The sequence below is a fragment of the Barbus barbus genome (assembly GCF_936440315.1).
Source record: "Barbus barbus genome assembly, chromosome: 5".
NCBI classification, from domain to species: domain Eukaryota; kingdom Metazoa; phylum Chordata; class Actinopteri; order Cypriniformes; family Cyprinidae; genus Barbus; species Barbus barbus.
Window position 1 is genome coordinate 18,019,360 of NC_136733.1, and position 20,236 is coordinate 18,039,595.

Below are 20,236 nucleotides of genomic sequence, written 5' to 3' on the forward strand. Positions count from 1 at the left end.
ATAATAAACCAACTGTTGGACATTTTTTGTAATTGTTTGGTTATTAACAAGGTAGCGTTACTGTGTTTTTTTTTTTTTTTTTAAAACGTCCCATTTTGTCTTGGCTATAACAGTGAAAATGTTAAATAGTTGTTTGGCAGTCAAAACATTAAGCTAAAAATTGACATTAAAAATGCTAGTAGTATCTTAACACAGACTGACATTAAACATAAGCCTAAAATAAGACTTATATTCACTGGAGCAGAGTGCTAGGAACATGTTGATATAGTTAGTAGCAGTTTTTCTAAATATTACTTAAATACGAGATATATCAGATATTGTTGGATTGAATTAACTTTCCATTTCAGTATGAATATTGATTAATGTTTGCACGTCTATGTTATATGTAGTTAACAGAAACAGTAAAGAAACAACAACAAGTATAATAGATTATCAATAGCTTATTTGAATACTTGAGTGGGTAAGTAACTGAATCTATCATTACGCCTACTTGATGCGACTAAAATATCAGATTTAAGAAAACAGCTTGACGCAACTGGTCGCCATTAAGTCTCATAATAAACCATTAGAAACTGCTTTAGCGTCCTCTGCTGGTCACGAACGTGAGATCTTGCTTCAAAGCTTGGGCTGATAACTGCAGTTATCGCATTATTGCTACAGTAAAATCTTAAATATTTATGTAAAGTCTATAAAACAATCTTGTACTGAAAAGGACACAAAAGTAGTATTGGAAATCACCTTTACGCGTTGCAGCCGATCACAAAGCGTTCATGACCTGAATCGAAGTTCTGTGGTGATCCTGTAGGGTTTTCCTGCCAGGCTTTATCTCAAACACTACAATTCAAACACTGTCTAACAACAAAACGTCGTCTATGTAGGACAGCTGATTTGTCATGTCATGTGTTCTCTTGGTTAACAAAAGGTACAAGTCAATATAATGCACATATGAGAACACAAAATACAAAATGATTTTCTTAAAAAAAAAAGTCTATATATTTCAAAATATATATTGTAGTACATAAATATATCAAGCTTTCTTGTAGCAAGCAATGTTGGCTAATGAATCTGTAAAGATTAGGCCTACAAAAAACCTTTTTCACATTTTGTTGAATGTTTGGGGAAATTGTCTTTTGACTTCCTGCTTGTTGTGCAGGTTTGGGAGATATTAACATGATTACCACTGAATATGAAAGCTCAAACATTTCTTTTTATATTTAGACAACCGCCTTCAATGACCATTCATCTGTTGTCATGTCATGTAGACCAAAACATTGGTTTTTGAATATCACTAGTTTTATTGTTGATTACTAAAAAATAAAAGATAAAAAACAAAACAAAATTAACCAATCAACCAGATTTTTTCTTTTCCCTTTATATGTCAAAACATTTAAAACACTTAGAAAACCAATATTTTTCTGTAATTTCTTTTTTTGTACAAAGAGGATAAACACGGATTCTTGACAAACCACAGGGTTTCAATATCGTCATCTCACTCTCTGCTTGTTTTTCGAGAAACACTATAATTCACTTTTTGTAAACTTCAAAGTGACCTGGCGATAGACAGCGAACATGCTAATAAACAAACAGCTTCTTACACAGACATGAGAAGCCAATGAATCTTCAGAATCGAATGGAACGCTCGTAATAATGGCCATTAAACTTTTTTATCCTTACATTTAACAACTTTGAAATGGTAGAAAATATTCACGAATAAGAATCTCTCTCTGCGAAATCTTCTTGAACTTGTTTAGCATTTTGATGGGGAGTGATCGACACATTTAAGAAAACCAGTGTGCAAAAGTTTAACACCGCAACAATATCAGTTGAAATCCAGCCCAGAGACAGCACATGGAACATGATTGACTGACCAAATGAAAAAACAAAAACGACTTTCAATTTTACTTCAAATAAATTTTGCGATCAACTAAATGGCTTAAACTTAAAAGCAGAATGCTGTATATATCTGAAGGATATGTCTTTGGTTTGCTGACTTGCAATTGGCACCGAAATAAAAAGACAGAGAAAGATGGCAAAGGAGATAAATTTGTTATTTTTTCAACATGGTCGCAGCTTTTATAACACAGATGCTTCAGATTTTCAATGGGGTTCTCAAATGCCAGAATCTGACCCGAACCTTAGAAAATAAATATGATAAACTAATATGTCTAAAAGTGCTGGTGAAAATAATTCAGTAAGCACGCAAAATGAAAACACAGACAGTGCATGAGATGTGGAGAGCGGGTCGTTCTGTTGGTCCTGGGGTGGTTGTGAGGCCACGTCTCAATTGGCTCTTTCCTCCCTAAGTAGTGTACCTGCTTTGTCTCAAAGCTGTTGCCAAAGGGCAAACTACTGAGTGAGCAAGTAAGCCGTTTGAGTTCAGTCCTGTCTCACCAGTCTTTCTTCTTCTCATCCATGGACACTCCACCTGGACCTAGTGCTACTATCAGCAGAAGGCCTCCGATTACCGACGTGGTCTGGAAGAAGTCGTACTTGAGGAAGTCGTGCATGGGCTTGTAGCCTGGTATGGTCCAGAAAGCATTGAAGTACACGTTGATAGCCAGCAGCCAGATGACCAGGGTTAGGGCAGCTAGTTTAGTCTTGAAACCGATTGCTACCAGAACAATAAGTGCTGTGCCCACCAGGTTCTGCAAGATCTAAAACCAAACGCAGACACATTAGAAAAAGGAAGTCAGTGAGACACCAGACAAATGTGAAACTGTGACACAGGAAGTACAATTTAACACTAAAGAAATCATGTAGGCTAAAGAAAACCTGGTCACGTCTGACCTCTAGTGGTGAAATTGATAATTACAATACAGTTATTACAATATGGCACATTATCAATGTTTAGTTTCCAAATATACTTCATTCAAAAGTTTGGAATTAGTGCTTTTTTTTTTTTTTAAATGTATACTTTTATTCAGCAAGGATGCATTGAATTGATATTTTTAAAAAAAAAAGTAAATACATTTTGTATTATTACAAAATACTACCATTTCAATAAATGCTGTTCTTTTGAACTTTCTATTAATCAGAGAATCCTGAAAAAAATAGCATCAGCATCAAATCAGCATATTAGAATGATTTCTGAAAGATCACGTGACACTGAAGACTGGAGAAATGATGTTGAAAATTCAGCTCTGCATCACAGGACTAAATTGCATTTGAAAATATATTCAAATAGCTACTTTAATTTGTAATATTACAATATTGTTGTTTTACAGTATTTTTGACCAAATAAGTACAGTATTTGTGAGCATAAGATACTTCTTGCTGACCCAAACTTCTGAACAGTATGCATTTTGAAATCTTCATTGCAGCCTTAATGTAGTCTGTAATTTATTTTTTCTTGTGTAGTTTTGTTCATGGTTCAGGTCCTGCATTATGCAATCATGTATATATGCCTAATATGGATGTCAGATGAATTAATGGAAAAATACTGACATCTGGCCTATAATGTCAAAAACAACAAGATATGCAAAGCATTTCTTTCCTCTCTTTTATAGGTTGAGTATGTATTTTCCTGTCCTAACGATGTACAATGAAATAATTTTAACATTCTGTCCTTGCTATCCATGACTGCATCAGAACAGATTGTGACTCACAACAACTGCTTTATTGTAACAGTGTTTGACATCAGCGCTGGTAATTGTCTTGCCTTTATAGCTTGTGTTTGCAAACCATGAGCATTTATATAGATAAAGTGAACAAACTGTGTGTGTCAGGCTGCATTACGATGGAATTGACAAAAACTTTACCACCAACCCACATCCTGAGCACCACAATCACATCATCATCTGAGCCTGAAACACTTATCTGCAGAAACAGCTTAACCCGGTGCAATAAACTTTTAGACTTTCTGCCAAGTCATAAGATGTGGTTTACGAGCATATTTATAAAGCCAGAAAATGCCACATTCCACATTCAGTCATATGTAAACAGGGCTGATTGAAGTCTTAACTCCAGTTCTAAGCTTGAATCTAAAAAGTGTTGGAAAGATAAGCAAAACATGTGTAAAAAGGTGTTTTTGAGAAATTGTTGTAATATTGTAAATGCCATTTTCTGTGATTTCGGTCAATATTTTTTTACAAGCAACTGCCGATGTTAACATTAAGACCTTGATTAGTTTGCGATCCTAAGAATGACGTCCTGATGAAGGCATCAGTGCAGAATCAGTACTATCATTGAAAAGTATGGGGTCAGCAAGATTTTTTTTTTTTTTTTTAAAGAAATATCATATTAAAATAAAACTGAATGCTGAATAAAATTCGTTTAGCAATGATGCATTAAATTGATCAAAAGTGACTGCTAAATAAATTGATGCATAAAGATATTACAATGTTATAATATAATATTACAAAACATTTACAAACTTTAAAATAGTTTTTTTATTATTTACAGATTTTATTATAGAGGACAATTAAATTATGTAAAATATAATTAAATAATTAATATGAACATTTCAAAACAATATATAATTGCCATTTCATTACAGTTAATTTTTTTCCTTTTGATTTGTGAAATTTAACCTAGAGATTTCTTTGTGATTCACCCATTTATCATGCTGAGAATATTTGCTCACCGAGAGGAAGCTTGTATCAAAGTGCAGCAGCGTCATAAACATAAGCACCAGCAGGACTCTGCCACCCAGCTGCATGTACTGTTTAGGAGAGCTCTCTCTCATAGTGGGAACCCCAGCAAACATACTCCTGCCCTCAGAGCGTGACTCCGCAAGCAGCAGCAGCAGCCCTCCCCCAAGAGCCAAATTCCTGAAACACGATGAGATCAGAGCATAAAACACAGGATGATATACTCATTCCTAGCTTATCCTGCAAAGAACTTACCTCATCAAAAACTTTGGGTCCCAGAGAATGCTATAGGCAACAGTCTGGAATAGATAAAAGATCAGCACTGTAATTAAACAGTTTAACTTAATTATAGTCCTAACCAAAGATAACATCCAATTACAATCTTAAAGAACACAAACCGAATGCTCACACCTGTAAGGCGATGATTCCAAATAATCCAAAGCAGGCATACTGAACAAAATTCCTGCTCAGGATCAGTATACAGCCACCTGTAAAACAGAAAATGAAAAATCCCATTTAAAAATACGACGATGTTCCAAATCACCAGAGATATTTCTACCGAACAAACTTCTTACCCAGCTGTCCGAGTAAGTTGATTAACACAAATAGTGTGGCCAGGAAGAAGCCACATCCCCACGTAGTCTCAATATATTCTTTCTGGTCACTCCACTGGAACCACATGCGAATGCCATCCTCCAAGAATGTGCTAATCAGACACAGACGCGCTATGTGGGGCAGGTACTGCTTTGTCACTCGAAGGAACTAGAGATGAACAAAAAGACAAAGATATGAAAATCCCAAAATGTCTGTATATTTGTGCAAACACAAATAATAAACATGTAATGTCATTCTGAACATGTCTATATTTTAGGACAATAATTACTGATGAATAAGGCACAGCTTTATGAGCATGTGCATAGACTTCAATTAGAGAACAAATCCAAGGTCAGCATAAAGGACCGTGTTGTGATATATTACCATTCAAAAGGTTTGGGATCAACTTTTTAAAAGAAATTAATTATTTTATTCAGCAAGGATGCGTTAAATTGTTCACAAGTAGGGCTGCACGATATTGGAAAAAACCTCACATTGCGATAGTTTGTATTTCTGCGATATATATTGCGATATGGAAGAAAAAAACAAAAAACAAATTACAAACATAGATAAATATAATAGAACAAAGATAAATTAAATAAGCACGCCCTGATTTTGCTGAGTTAGATGTGTTCCTAGGTCAACATATTAATCCAAAAATTTTGTCTTAACCATATCCCTACACCTAAACCTAACCTTAACCATGAGTAATCCCTAAAATCAGAGGAAGTGATAGATGAATGACACTGATGTACAAGCACCAAACACTGATTTTAAGCCTAAACTTCACAAAAACTGGTTCTTCAAATCTGATTGGTTAATCACAATGTTGTTCCAGGGTCAACAAAGATGTTGATCCAGGAACTTGGTAAAATCAGGCTCTGCATTAAATAAACAGCGGTTTATATTTTTCTGCCAAGTCTAACAGTATTCAGGTATACTGGTTAAATAATCAAATGTAAAATAACACTGCATAGTCTTCACTGTATAAATTAAATAAAATAAATCTGTGTAAAAGCAACAAAAGTGATTTTTCTCTATGCGTTTTGTTGTTTGATCAACAATTATGACAAAGTCATACGAACATTAAACTGCTGTGAACCAATATACTATCCATTTTATTTATCAATTGTTTACCTTCAACGTTTACAAAGATACTTGCAGAGACATGCATTTGGACAATTTCGTGCGTATGCGTCATTTCAGACACAAATAGACACGGAGGTGAACGGAATTCAGTGTTCACGTGCATCTGAGTGGCTCTCACCGTGTCTACAACGGGCACGAGCGGCGCAAAGCCACAAAATACAACAGAACTCATTATAATCAGTGACGCAGTCTACCCTGGATGTGACACGACAAATCCCCGAGAGTAAAACCCTCGTTCTTTTTATGACATACTGACACAAAGTAAAAATTTGCAGAGACCGCGCGGCGCGAGAGCGGTCGTGAAAACGAGCAGTATAAATATAACAATCAGTAGCCTATACTAAAAATGGCATATCCTGCGATGTGACTATCGATGCTGAAACGATACATCGTGCAGCCCTATTCTCAAGTGACTGTATAGACATTTATACTGTTACAAATGACTTATATTTTAAATACAGCCATTTCAAACATTTTGGGTTCACAAAAATATTAAGCAGCACAACTGCTTTCAACATTGTTAATATTAAGAAATGTTTCTAGAGCAGCAAATCAACATATTGGATTGAGTTCTGAAGGATCATGCGACACTGAAGACCTGAGTAATGATGCTGAAGATTCATCACAGGAATAAATTATATTTTAAAATACGTTAAAATAGAAAACTGCTATTTCAAATTGTAATAAAAAGTTTACTACATTACTGGTTTACTGTATTTTTGTTCAAATAAATGGAGACCTGATGAGCATTAGAAACTTTCAAAAACATTTAAAAATAATCTTTTGATCAGTAATTCAAGTCAACGTAAAAAAGGAGGATATTTATTATAGCTTAGCATAGATTTGTGCAATTAGAAAGCTATTTTAATATCTACTTACAGATCTCAAACAAATTTAACAGAAAGGAATGAACAGCAAAAAACTAAAAAGATATATAAAGCCGTCCTAGTGTGAATAGTTTAGATTTACACAAGCGTCATATTACTTCACAGAAGCGCTGAAGCAGCTCTTCAAATGAATGCTGCTTAATGTTCAACCTCTGAGCTCCAAATACCATTTTCCCCACATTTTCAGTCAATATCAGAGCACAGGTGGCCAAAAGCAGATCCATTTGCAACTGATGACTCATGAGCACATCTCCAGGATTTAAATATCACTGTGGTGTACTAGCAATGAATCTTTTCCACTTCCTCATGCAACAGGTGTCGAATGGGAAGGGTAAAGGATTATGCAATTTACTCTTCCAGGAAGAATACAGGATATTATATTCTCATTACTTAATCTGTAACATGAGCTAGCTTGTTAAATGAAAGAATTAATAATCTGCCAATGGTACATGATAGAATTCTGTTATTTGTGAATGAAAATAAGCAGATTGCAGGAATACTAAACTGTATAGATTGGCAATACATGGCAGGGTTTCATAATAACACGCTCTAAACCAGCTGGTGATTAACTCACTCTTATGTGAGCTTTGACACCGGCCTCTGCTAAGCCCCGCCCCCAGACGATCCACATCAGCACTAAGAAGAAAACGGGCCAATCAGCATTCAACAAGTACCAAGTAAGACCAAATGAATGGGAAGAGATCTCAGGGCCAATGTCTGCTTGTGTGTCAATACTTTACTCGCTGTCTGTGTGCCTGGAGGGTATTTGACTTGTTTCCAAGCAGCACAGGAATATCGAAGAGTGCAGTTTTTGCCTTCTGTTACACGTTTCAAAAGACAGGATTGCTGAATGGGAGTTGCATGAACCAAAAAGAAAGGGAATTTTAATATTGTTCCTGTTGCGCTGTGATAAAACTACACTTAATAATTGAAGATAGCTGTCATTGGCTGGGGTTTAATCAACTTACTAAAATGACTTTGAAAATTAGGCCATAAATAAGCTGAAATGCTGCTGACAGTGATGGCCTTGATAAAACGCCCACATAATAATAACATATTTATAAAGTTGATTTCTATTACGAAGCACAAAACAAGAAGAAACAGCACAGCATGAAAAAAGGGCCCCAAACACATCCTGCAAATTATGCATATCCTGAAACGTAAACAACATAAAGGCATCAGATTAATGTCTTGCTGTTAATTTCCTATTGCATATGGACATCTTTTTCTAATCAGTCATCTTTTATGTTGGGCATTATGTGAGTAACATACACTCTTGCTTCGCCATATGAACAGATGTTTGAAGAAACTGATGAAAACGATTCGAGGATAAAGTTTGTATGCCATTCAAACATTTTGGGTTCACAGAAATAAAGTATATGTACTTATATATCTTTAATAGCAATAAATGTCAAATATTAGTACACGAAAGCAGCCAAAGCCCAGTTTTTCTGAACAGTAACCTTTTTGCTAATACTTCAGTCCTCCTAGTCACAAGACTAGCATTTAGTCAATAAACAAACCTCATTTGCAGCCAAGAAAACAAGACGAAACTACACACGCAGACATGGACTTTCCTGAACTTCGAAAGCATTTGTTTAGTAAAGAAGAGTGATCTCCGTGATTTTCTGTGTAAGTTGTCTGGCAGGGCCTTCTGTTCTCTTAACGTTACCTGATCCGCCACGTCCTCCGCATTGCTCATCAAATCATTCTGGGCCATGACACCAAAATCCGAGAGCCGATTTCCGTCTGCAGGACACCTTTGCTTGTTTGTGTGCTTTTAATCGATATCTATGTCCGCTCGCAGATGTGTTACAGCTCTCGTACTAGCCTTGCTTTGCCGTCGTCCGTGTGTGTACTAGAATGCCATCTCCGCCCCATAATGCCCTGCAGCTCGTTCTGTCGCCGCCTGTAGGACACACATGTACCTGCATGCCACGTGTACTGATGCAGCCAGAACAGAGCTCAAGCTGTGAGGTCCTTTTACAGTCTACTCTCAGTCTCTATTGACATACATTTTAATAGCCTGCGTCTCAATGTGCATGCCTAAACTCTATGTGATATTAGTAATTTTCAATAATATTTAGGGCAGATAGGGTGGATAGTATGCACATGTGGGACGCAGGGACTGATGGCCTTTTTTATCCAATTGCTAATAGGTTTGCAAATAAATTTAGGGGAAAAAAATGCAACCACAATGGATGTCATGTCACCAAATATTCAAGATGGGGGTCATGAGGGAGATTATACCCAGATTCATAAAGGAAAGGACATGTGGCCAAGTATGGTGTCCCATAATTTGAATTTGTGCTCTGCATTTAACCCATCCAAGTGCACACACAGGAGTGAACACACACACACACACATGTTGGTTTTTGTGGTTTATGGGGACTCTCCATAGGCGTAATGGTTTTTATACTGAACAAACTGTGTGTGCTATTGCCCTACACCAACCCTACACCTAAACTTAGCCCTCACAGGAGACTTTGTGCATTTTTAGATTTTCAAAAAAAACACCATTTAGTATGTTTTTTAAGCCTTTTGAATTACGTGGACATAGGCAGTGTCCTCATAAACCACCTTCATATTGTAATACCTCTGTCATACCCATGTCATTATACAAATTTGTGTCCTCATAAACCACATAAACACACACACAGTTGAGGGAGCAGTTGGGGGTTCGGTGCCATGCTCAAGGGTCTCACCTCAGTCATGGCATTGAGGGTAGAGAGAGCACTGGACATTCACTTCCCCCACCTACAATCCCTGCCAGACCTGAGACTCAAGTCCAACTCTTTAACCATTAGGCCACGACTGTCCCCACAATCAATAATATCCACAACTTTGTCCAAATCATATGGAAACATTAGTCCTATAATTTTATTACTATTACTGATCTATAACACTCGAGGGCTCTCTGGATGGAAGGAAGGAAAGAAAGAAAGAAAAGGATAAAATAAAAATGGGCAATGGACAAGCTTTGTGTGCATTTTTAATTAAGAAATCAGTTCTACATTTGAACATTAATTGTAGACATGAATGTTTTCACTTCCTTTTCCCAATTCATGTTAAATGGAGGTGCTGAAAAATACCTTAAGTTAATATATATATATAAACAATAATTATGATGAATAAGAATTAACACATAATTGCAGTTCAAGTAACAACACCAACCTAGATTAATAAACCGTTGTTCAACAATTATTATTTAGAATTATATAAAAAATACAATTTAATGAAAGGAAATGAGATTTACAATATTTATGAATTTAAATGAACATATTCGTTCTTTGTTTCTTTATTTTTTTGAAAGTAGTATTATTTTCTCTCAGGTTTTCTTCACAAATTTCACAGAAACACTTGATGAACTCCTATGAACATGAAGATTATTTTTGTTTGGTCTTTGACAACTGTCTCTTTAACCTCAATTGATTGTGTTCTCCTTCGAGTTCAACTGTGATGCATGACACAAACTGTGTGTGGGTGTTGAGCACATATTTTCTTGCTCTTCTGAGTAATGCACAGGGTCATGGGATGTCTTTTCTCTTTCACTGGACACAGAATCTGTGTGCTGTAGTTCTTGGCAGTGTGACTCTTGGCTTGACCCTGAGCTACAGTGTGGAGTACACATTAAGTGCTTCATGACCACGGCAGGCTTCTGTGGAGCTCCAGAGTTCTTTGAGCGTGGAGACTTAGATTTGTGAGGTCTCTTAGATGGCTTAAGCTTCCTCAAGTGTAAGCGCTCTCTTGAGAAATTGATGTGTGGTATATTGAGATCTGCTTGGCTGCTGTCATTGGCACAGGAAGCAGTGAGCTCCAGGCACCGAGGGTCGCTCATCAGGCTGCTACATGACACATCACTCTCACAGTCATCCTGAGGCAGCTTCTTCTGCATTTTCAGGGCATTGTGCTTCTGAAAATCAAATACAAATCTGAGTATTTGGCACTGAATTCTTTTTTTATTTTAAATTCCTTCTACATTATTTACACAGATATATTTCTCAGCATTCTTAGCTGCATTACGTTCAAAAGACCATCTGATCAGACCATCCTACAGAGCTGTTCAGACATACATAATGTCAAAATATTCACTACCATCCGTCAGTTAAAAAAAAAAAAAAAGTCTTATGCTCACCAAGGCATTTATTTATTATTATCAAATGTACAATAAAACAGTAGTACTGTGATATACAGTATCTCACAGAAGTGAGTTCACCCCTCACATTTTTGTAAATATTTTATATATTTTCATGTGACAACACTGAAGAAATTACACTTTGCTACAATGTAATGTGTACAGTTTGTATAACAGTGTAAATTTGCTGTCCCCTCAAAATAACTCAACACACAGCCATTAATGTCTAAACCGCTGGCCACAAAAGGGAGTACACAAGTGAAAATGTCCAAATTGGGCTCAATTAGCCATATTCTCGCCCCGGTGTCATGTGACTCAGTGTTACAAGGTCTCAGGTGTGAATGGGGAGCAGGTGTGTTCAATTTGGTGTTATCGCTCTCACTCTCTCATACTGGTCACTGGAAGTTCAACATGGCACCTCATGACAAAGAACTCTCTGAGGATCTGAAAAAAAATTATTGTTGCTCTACATAAAGATGGCGTAGGCTATAAGAAAATTGCCAAGACCCTGAAAATGAGCTGCAGCACGGTGACCAAGACCATACAGCGGTTTAACAGGACCGGTTCCACTCAGAACAGGCTTCACCATGGTCGACCAAAGAAGTTGAGTGGACATGCTCAGCGTCATATCCAGAGGTTGTGTTTGGGAAATAGACGTATGAGTGCTGCCAGCATTGCTGCAGAGGTTGAAGGGGTAGGGGGTCAGCCTGTCAGTGCTCAGACCATACGTTGCACACTGCATCAATTTGGTCTGCATGGCTGTCATCCCAGAAGGAAGCCTCTTCTAAAGATGATGCACAAGAAAGCCCGCAAGCAGACTAAGGACATGGATTACTGGAACCATGTCCTGTGGTCTGATGAGACCAAGATAAACTTATTTGGTTCAGATAGCGTCAAGCGTGTGTGGAGGCAACCAGGTGAGGAGTACAAAGACAAGTGTGTCTTGCCTACAGTCAAGCATGGTGGTGGGAGTGTCATGGTCTGGGGCTGCATGAGTGCTGCCGGCACTTGGGAGGAATGAGGGAACCATGAATGCAAACATGTACTGTGACATACTGAAGCAGAGACTGGGCCGCAGGGCAGTATTCCAACAGGATAACGACCCCAAACACACCTCCAAGACGACCACTGCCTTGCTAAAGAAGCTGAGGGTAAAGGTGATGGACTGGCCAAGCATGTCTCCAGACCTAAACCCTATTGAGCATCTGTGGGGCATCCTCAAACGGAAGGTGGCGGAGCGCAAGGTCTCTAACATCCACCAGCTCCGTGATGTCTGAGTGGAAGAGGACTCCAGTGGCAACCTGTGAAGCTCTGATGAACTCCATGCCCAAGAGGGTTAAGGCAGTGCTGGAAAATAATGGTGGCCACAAAAATATTGACACTTTGGTGCCCAATTTGGACATTTTCACTTAGGGGTGTACTCACTTTTGTGGCCAGCGGTTTAGACATTAATGGCTGTGTGTTGAGTTATTTTGAGGGGACAGCAAATTTACACTGTTATACAAGCTGTACACTCACTACTTTACATTGTAGCAAAGTGTCATTTCTTCAGTGTTGTCACATGAAAAGATATAAAATATTTACAAAAATGTGAGGGGTGTACTCACTTCTGTGAGATACTGTTTTATTAATAATTATTATTTACAATATAACTTACAAATAATAAATTCAATATCAATATGTTTTTCTTAAATGTAATTAATTATCGCCAGTCTTCAGTGTCACAGTGATCCTTTAAAAATTCTAATATGCTTATTAGATCCTCAATTATTATCGGTGCTTAATTATTAATAATGGTTGTTATTGAATTAAAAACAGAAATTTTTGCTGATTTATGTTTGTGGAAACAGTGATAGATTTTAAGAATACTTCAAGAACAGTATTTACAATAGAAACCATTTATTAACATTTTAAATGTTTTTTTGGTCACTTTTGATCAATTTAATGCATATTTCTGAATAAAAGAATTAATTTCTTTTTCATTATCTCTAATCTTAAACTTTTGAATGGTAGTGTATCACAATTTCCACTTGTGCAGCAAAAACTGTTTTAATAGAAACCAAATAATCATATTTGAAGGATTTCTCAAGGATCACGTGACACTGAAGACTGGAGTAATGGAATAAATTACATTTTAAATTAAAATATATTAAAATAGAAAACAGGTATTTTAAATAGTAGAAGATTTCACAATATTATGTTTTCTACTGTATTTCATTAAAAAAACAGGCCTGTTGAGCAGAAGAGAAGTTTATAAAAATTACAACACCATAATTCACATTTGAGTTTTGACTGTGTAATTAATCACAATCTGACTGGCCATTACATTATTTGAAAGATCTACCACTTATACACCAGGCTATTATTGTAGTATCACTGAGTTGAGATTTGCCTTAAATAGCACACATATATAGCACTAAATTCACTAAATTCCATCATTTTTCTCACCTGTAAGTTCTGGAAGTGCATAAGAGACCTGCAGTGAGTTTCCCGTGCAGAAGACTCATAGTGGTAGAATTTATGACACAGCTTACAGAGGAAACCAGCGACAGGGACCACAAAACTAGTGCCTAAGGGTCAGAAAGCAGTCAGGTCCATCAGATGAACTTGCTCACAAACTCTTCTTTGACAGTCTACTCTAGAGAAGTGGTTAAAGTCCAGCACTCACCATACTGTGTGTCTGGATCATATGCCTCATAATCAGTTGTTTCTTCCAGAGCCATATCCCTATGACCAGGATGCTATGAACAAAATTCAAATAATAAAAAAAGAAAACTACAAAAGGGACTCTAAATTAGAAAAGCACATGATGTAATGCAACTAACCTTCTCAAACACTGCAATCTCTTCTTCATTTCTATCCTCCTCATAATCATCTTCCCCTTCAAAGCAGCCAATAGCATCCACTGTTATGAGCTCCTCCATAACCTCTGGGTCACCCTCGTTTCTTAACTGCAACAAATGTTGAAATAACTAAGTTTTATTCAATTTCATTTAATACATTTTAGATTAAAATACCAACAAAATACCCACACAAACCTCCTCAACCCTCTGTTTGTGCTCAGGAGACTTCATATGCTCAACAAATTTGCGAGGAGTCCTAAAGTGACGCTCACACAGGGTACAGAAAGGTCTCGAGGACACTTTTGCCAACTAATGAATAGACAAGACATAGCATTTTCATACAATCAAACTCTGCTCCTCAAGTATATGTGGCTATTTCTGTAGAGATTAGATTTGGTGGTATTTGTTTTATTAATGTTAAGGTCACCTTGTGTTTCTTAGTTCGTCTGTGCTCGATGAGGTCGCCAGAAAAATGAGACTGGCAGGTTGGACACCAGCGCTGATGACCCACCCGTCTCTCTCTATTACAGAGCAAAAAACAATTGTGTTCTAAATAGTGTTGTTTACTCGATTTGTTTAACAATAGGCAATGATAGAATACTTAATAGTTATATTTTTTAATGTGAGTTACATACACTAACAAATTACTGTAAATTTGAGGTCGTTACGATTTTTTAAAAAGAAAGTTTTATTCAGTAAGGATGCATTAAAATCTAAATTTGCTTGTGATTAACCAAAAAATAAACAATGGTAGTATAATTATTTTTTAAATTATAAAACAACAAGAAAATAAAAGTGCAAGGAAATTATTTTACCACTTTTTACTTGATACATTGTTACTTCCACCACTGAATAATAAAAAATAAAAAAGGTAATTGCAAGTTTTTGTTTTACAATTCTGACTTTAATACAAACTTGCAATTCTGAGTTTTTTTTCCTCGCAAATCCGAGTTTGTATCTCACAATTCTGACTTTTTCCTCTCAATTCTGACTTTAAAAAGTCAGAATTATGAGATATAAACTTGCAATTGGGTTTATATCTCAATTGGGGCAATCCTCAGAAATGGGATTTCTCACAATTCTATCTTAATAACTTGCAATTGTGTGCTTTAAACGGGCAATTCTGAGAAAGTTAAAATTGCGACATAAACTGGCAATTCTGAGAAGTCAGTCAGCAATTCTGATTATATTTTTCAGAATTGTGACTTTGTTTCTCAGAATTGTGAATTTAAATTAATTTTTTTATTCAGTGGCAGAAACAGGCTTCCATTCTATGTTTAGAGTCATTAAATCAAACTTTTTTTTAAGAAATAGTATAATTGTTTTTTCCAGAAATGTATGAAAACAACATATAAACAAAGATTAGAGAAGTGTTTTAAAGTAGATTAAAAAAAAAAAAACGTTTCCTTCCTTATGTTGGGTATCTCAGACTGTCACAGACTCAAAACTCTGATAGTGTTAAATTGTTTGTTTATACTTACAACTAAGCTAAATGTACACACTACACCTCTAAAGTCCAGAGAGCATCACTTACCTGTTTGTGGCCTGCAGGGACTCCTGGGTGTGGGGTAATAGTGTGGCTAGACAGGTGTTGCTCAGACGCTGGATTTCCATAATACGCTGCTGATGATCTAAACTCGTCATGTGAGTCTGGAAGCCCTGCAGAGGTCAAACACCTCACTAAACACAATGATCAACCGACTCCTCTCCTCATTAATGTACAGTCAAGTCTTACTTGCTGGTCAGTACAGGTGACGTTGCAAATGTAGCAAGTGAATTTAACTGTGTGTTTGTGTCTCTCTTTCTCGCCCTCATGGCCTGCACCTGCTGCCGTCTCTTCAGGTGAGGTGCTGAAGGCTCGACTCTCACTGCTACGCTGGATGGTCACCTTCAGAGAGGTACCAACACCCTGTACCTGAACGACAGCTATTATTATTCCAGGTTCAATACAATATAAGCTCTTATTGATTGAATTGAGGTGGAGTACTTTTCAAAGCGGATAATGTCTTATGATGTAACTCCTATGGGAGGGGCTCCGTGGAAATAGTGTTTTACAGATACAGTTACATCAGAAGCTGAAAGACTGGATACAGCTACACAGACAAGGATGGTAAACAATTCTATAACACTACCATTTAAAAGTCTGTGGTCAAATTAATTATTTTATTCAGCAAGGATACATTAAAGAAATTAATTTAAAATAAATGCTGTTCTTTTGAACTTCCTAGAAAAACAAAATATACCACAGTTTTCACATAAATGTTAAGCAGCACAACTGTTTTCAATATTGATAATACTAAGATATGTTTCTTGAGCAGCAAATCAGCAAATAAGAATGATTTCTGAAGGATCCTGTGACAATTAAAGGGGTCATGAACAGTTACTCACACTTCTGTGCTGCGACATTACTGTAGCAATATAGTCGGCACAGCATCATCTTTCAGTTTCAATCTTTCTGAAAATCCTGTGCCTTGTTTGTAATCGAATTCGTGGTAAAATGAAGTGAACAAAATACAAAGTTCTTACTGACGAGGTCTGGAACTTCATTAAAAATAAAGTTCATCCATATTTTTCCTAACACTGGGATCAGAAGGAAGGTGATGCAAAGACTGTTTTTCCACAACTTGGCACTGCGTAGCATCTTGTTGTGTTTGGTTCGGAGCATCTTTCTTGTTTGGTTTCTGCATAGACCTGAGTTTGCCTTTCACTACATGCGTGAAATGGTGGGCGGTGCCTAACAGGCAACGATGTAGAAATAGGCATTGATCTTCCTCTGCGGAGGCGGTGTTTATCCACACTATTACATCATAGAGTGGCACATTCCACAAGATGTCGTTTTGGCAGATTAGCTTCAATCTAAACTGTTTTTAGACTAAGAAGAAAATGTTGAGTTCTGAAACTTTTGATGATTTTATAGCACAATGACCTCTTATATGTCAAAAGATCAAGGTAATTTTGGTTTCTCAGTTCATGACCCCTTTAAGACTAGAGTAATGTCTGCTGAAAATTCAGCTTTGGCATAACAGAAAACCTTTTTTTTTTTTTTTACCATATTTTAATCAAATAAATGCAACCTTGGTTAGGATAAAATACTTCTCTCAAAAACATGAAAAAAATCTTACTGACCCCCAAAAGCTTGAACAGCACAACTAAACATGTATTAATGTTCGTTACATTTTTCTGAGGGTCACTGGAATGTATTAAGTGTCCACTTATTATTTAAAACTGATGCACTGATGTTACTGGGAAAGTCCATAGGTAAAAAATATGTTACTGTACAAAATATGTTACTGATGCTGGTATACTACACCTCTGCTGCTCTGTTCTGATCCACACTGTCTTCTTCAAGCTGTGCAGTGCCGTTATCATCCTCTGCATCATTTAGAGGGGAAATAAAAAACACTTTTCAACACAAGGGTACACTAAGTTAAAGTTTGTAGATCTAGAGTTGAGCACTGTAGTTCAGTAATTCAAAAAGTAAACAAAGAGTGCAACATTTTCTCAGTAGATGTGTAGTTTGCCTGAGGCTAAAGAGACAAACACAGAGTGCTGTACAGTCAAATACCTTCATGGTCTGATATGCTTGCGGAGTTTGCTTTTGGTGGCTGCTGCATCTTATCTCCATTTGCAGACTCTTCCTCTAGTTTGTTTGGTCTGTCCAAAAGAGGCAGTGGATTTTTGTTTCACATGAAACACAAACACTGATTTATTTCAGTCTGTCTGCTTTAATATTACATTTATTGAAGATTACCTCTGAGCTCTGTGTTTTCAAAGGAGGCTCTCCTTGTTCTGGGACTGAAGAATGAATTAGTCCAACAGTACCTTTGGGATTTAGTGTATTTAGTCTTAGAGAAGGAACACACAATTTGTGCACTGAGGATCTTTTCATAGAATTTGACAACATATTTTCTAATGAATTTTACCACTGGTAATAGTGTAGTGTAAGTAGAGGCATCTCCTCAAGTGTTTAGAGTGTACTCACCTATTTTTCCCATGTCTCTGTATTTGTTTTTCTCGTCTGTCAATCACTCTTCCCAGCTATGTTTATCACATTCTTCCTCTTTCGGTTTAGGCGTACTGAACTCTTTTTAAATAAAAAAAAAATTGAAAAATTTAAAAGAAATGTGAAACATGCACAATGCTCCTTCACCTCACTTTGATATATAATACAATATAGCCTAATATAATAAATATAACTGTTACACTGAATGATGATTGAACATTATTTCACCTATATTTTGACATTTTATTTTTTTAAATGACATTTGACATTTTAAAATCAACATTAAAGCAGACACTTTACTGGCATTTAATATGCTTTCTATGTATATAAAATAAATTTTATAAATTTATTTGAATAGACACCAAACTGTGACATCTTGCCTCATTTATATGTATACAGTCGTGGTCAGAATTGCTGGTACCCTTGGTAAATATGATCAAGGCTGTGAAAATAAATCTGCATAGTTTATTCAATTGATGTTTCATTAAAAAAAAAGGAGGTCCTGGACATGCATGGCACCGTGGATTCAATTAAATACCAACAGCTAAAAAATGTATAACTGACGGTCCATGCTAGAAATCTATAATGGGCCATTCCCGTTCTCTGACCTGAACCCTGTAGAAAATGAGTGAGGTGAACTGAAAAGAAGCACCACCAACATGGAGTTGTGAATTTGAAGGATCTGGAGAGATTCTGTATGAACAAATGGTCTCTGATGTCTTATCAGGTGTTCTCCAAACTCTTCAGGCATTATAGGAGAAAACTCAGAGCTGTTATCTTGGGTAATAAAAGGGTACCATTCATTTTGCCAATGTGTATTAGAGGAAAACATTTATTTCATAATGAGACCCCCTCCCCCTTTTCAATTCTTATTCACAATGAAAGGTTAGATTTTTGTACATTTTTAAGATAAAAGATCAAATGGATAAACGACGCAGATTTATTTTCACAGCCTTTTTTGTTCATATTAACCAAGGGTACCAACAATTCTGACCACGACTATATATATTTGTTGGACATATTAACAGATTTATATATAACAGTGATATATTATGTTAATCTTACCACTGCGTAAATGAATAAGCAATAATAACGTTTAAATGGTTGAGCTTGGAAACAGAAATACTCCGTTAAATTATATGAATTTAACGTTATAGAGCTCAAAGGTGTTACACGTGAAAAGAGCGGTGTTATGAGTGCACTGATAGCAGAGAGCGCAGGATATTATGACAAAGCTTTATGGACAGCAAGTGGCAAAAACCTGCAACGTACAGCATATATTGCACACCTGATACTTGTTTAAAACAACATTATTGAAATGTACGAAACAGCTTACCATTTGACATAAAAACAAGCCTCAATCCTCTTCCTCTGGTGCTGTGGTGTGGTGTGTAGGTTACGGCATTTAACACTTGTGCGCCCTCACTCGGCTCGGAAGAAGAATTCAATTTTCAGGAAAATAGCTTTTTGCAAAAATTATTACAAATGATTGAATGTGTACTGAAAGTACACATTCATTGTGTACTTTCAGTATGCCTGCGCATTAAAATTCAACACAGACAATTAAATCAGGGATAATAGACACTCAGCAGGTCACTATCACAATAAACTCCAACATGTAAGGTAAGTAGTTTTAACATTTATTTCCTTAAAACTTGCTAAGGTTTTGTAACAAGTTAAAAGCTACATAAGGACTAAAACAGTTGTCCAATTCGGTACTAATTATTATTATTTTTTTAAATACCACTTATTCATTGGATAGATCTTATTTATTAAACACTAGTAGGCTCGCTAAGCCGCTCACTAAGTATGGCAAGCCGTATTAACATTTACTCTACAAACCGTACTAGTATCTAATTTAATGCTACTAGTATTTATTTTTTTAGATATTAGTATCTTTCCCATTAAGTACTAGTGCTTATTCATTAGCTACTAGTGCTTATTCTTTAGCTACTAGTGTCTTTTGTAAAGTTACTAGTATATTCATTAGATACTAGTTCTTATTTATTAGATACTAGTACTTATTCCAATAGTGA

The 20,236-nt window shown here is 36.3% G+C and overlaps 2 protein-coding genes across 4 annotated transcripts; both read right to left on the reverse strand.

Moving 5' to 3' along the window:
- Positions 1 to 2,029: 2,029 nt before the first annotated feature.
- LOC306870196 (surfeit locus protein 4-like) lies at positions 2,030 to 9,122 on the reverse strand. 3 transcript variants are annotated; one of them, XM_079417313.1, is made up of 7 exons: positions 8,892 to 9,106; positions 7,794 to 7,855; positions 5,165 to 5,351; positions 5,001 to 5,077; positions 4,845 to 4,888; positions 4,583 to 4,769; positions 2,030 to 2,654 (listed from the first exon to the last, which is right to left on the reverse strand). In XM_079417313.1, the coding sequence occupies exons 2-7, from the start codon at positions 7,848 to 7,850 to the stop codon at positions 2,388 to 2,390; spliced, it is 819 nt and encodes a 272-aa protein (XP_079273439.1). In that variant the 5' UTR covers positions 7,851 to 7,855; positions 8,892 to 9,106; the 3' UTR covers positions 2,030 to 2,387. The 3 variants fall into 3 exon arrangements, with proteins under 3 accessions (XP_079273439.1, XP_079273441.1, XP_079273440.1); XM_079417315.1 differs by lacking the exon at positions 7,794 to 7,855 and having other exon boundaries at positions 8,892 to 9,122; XM_079417314.1 differs by lacking the exon at positions 8,892 to 9,106 and having other exon boundaries at positions 7,794 to 7,925.
- Positions 9,123 to 10,193: 1,071 nt separating this feature from the next.
- On the reverse strand, positions 10,194 to 19,589 carry ciz1b (cdkn1a interacting zinc finger protein 1b). Its single transcript, XM_079416167.1, is given in 14 exon segments — positions 10,194 to 11,132; positions 13,803 to 13,924; positions 14,023 to 14,095; positions 14,180 to 14,305; positions 14,393 to 14,506; positions 14,625 to 14,718; positions 15,732 to 15,856; positions 15,933 to 16,112; positions 17,508 to 17,569; positions 17,763 to 17,851; positions 17,949 to 17,966; positions 17,968 to 18,019; positions 18,180 to 18,281; positions 19,537 to 19,589. Coding segments are annotated over 13 exon segments (1,557 nt in total). The 5' UTR covers positions 18,193 to 18,281; positions 19,537 to 19,589; the 3' UTR covers positions 10,194 to 10,643.
- Positions 19,590 to 20,236: the final 647 nt, after the last annotated feature.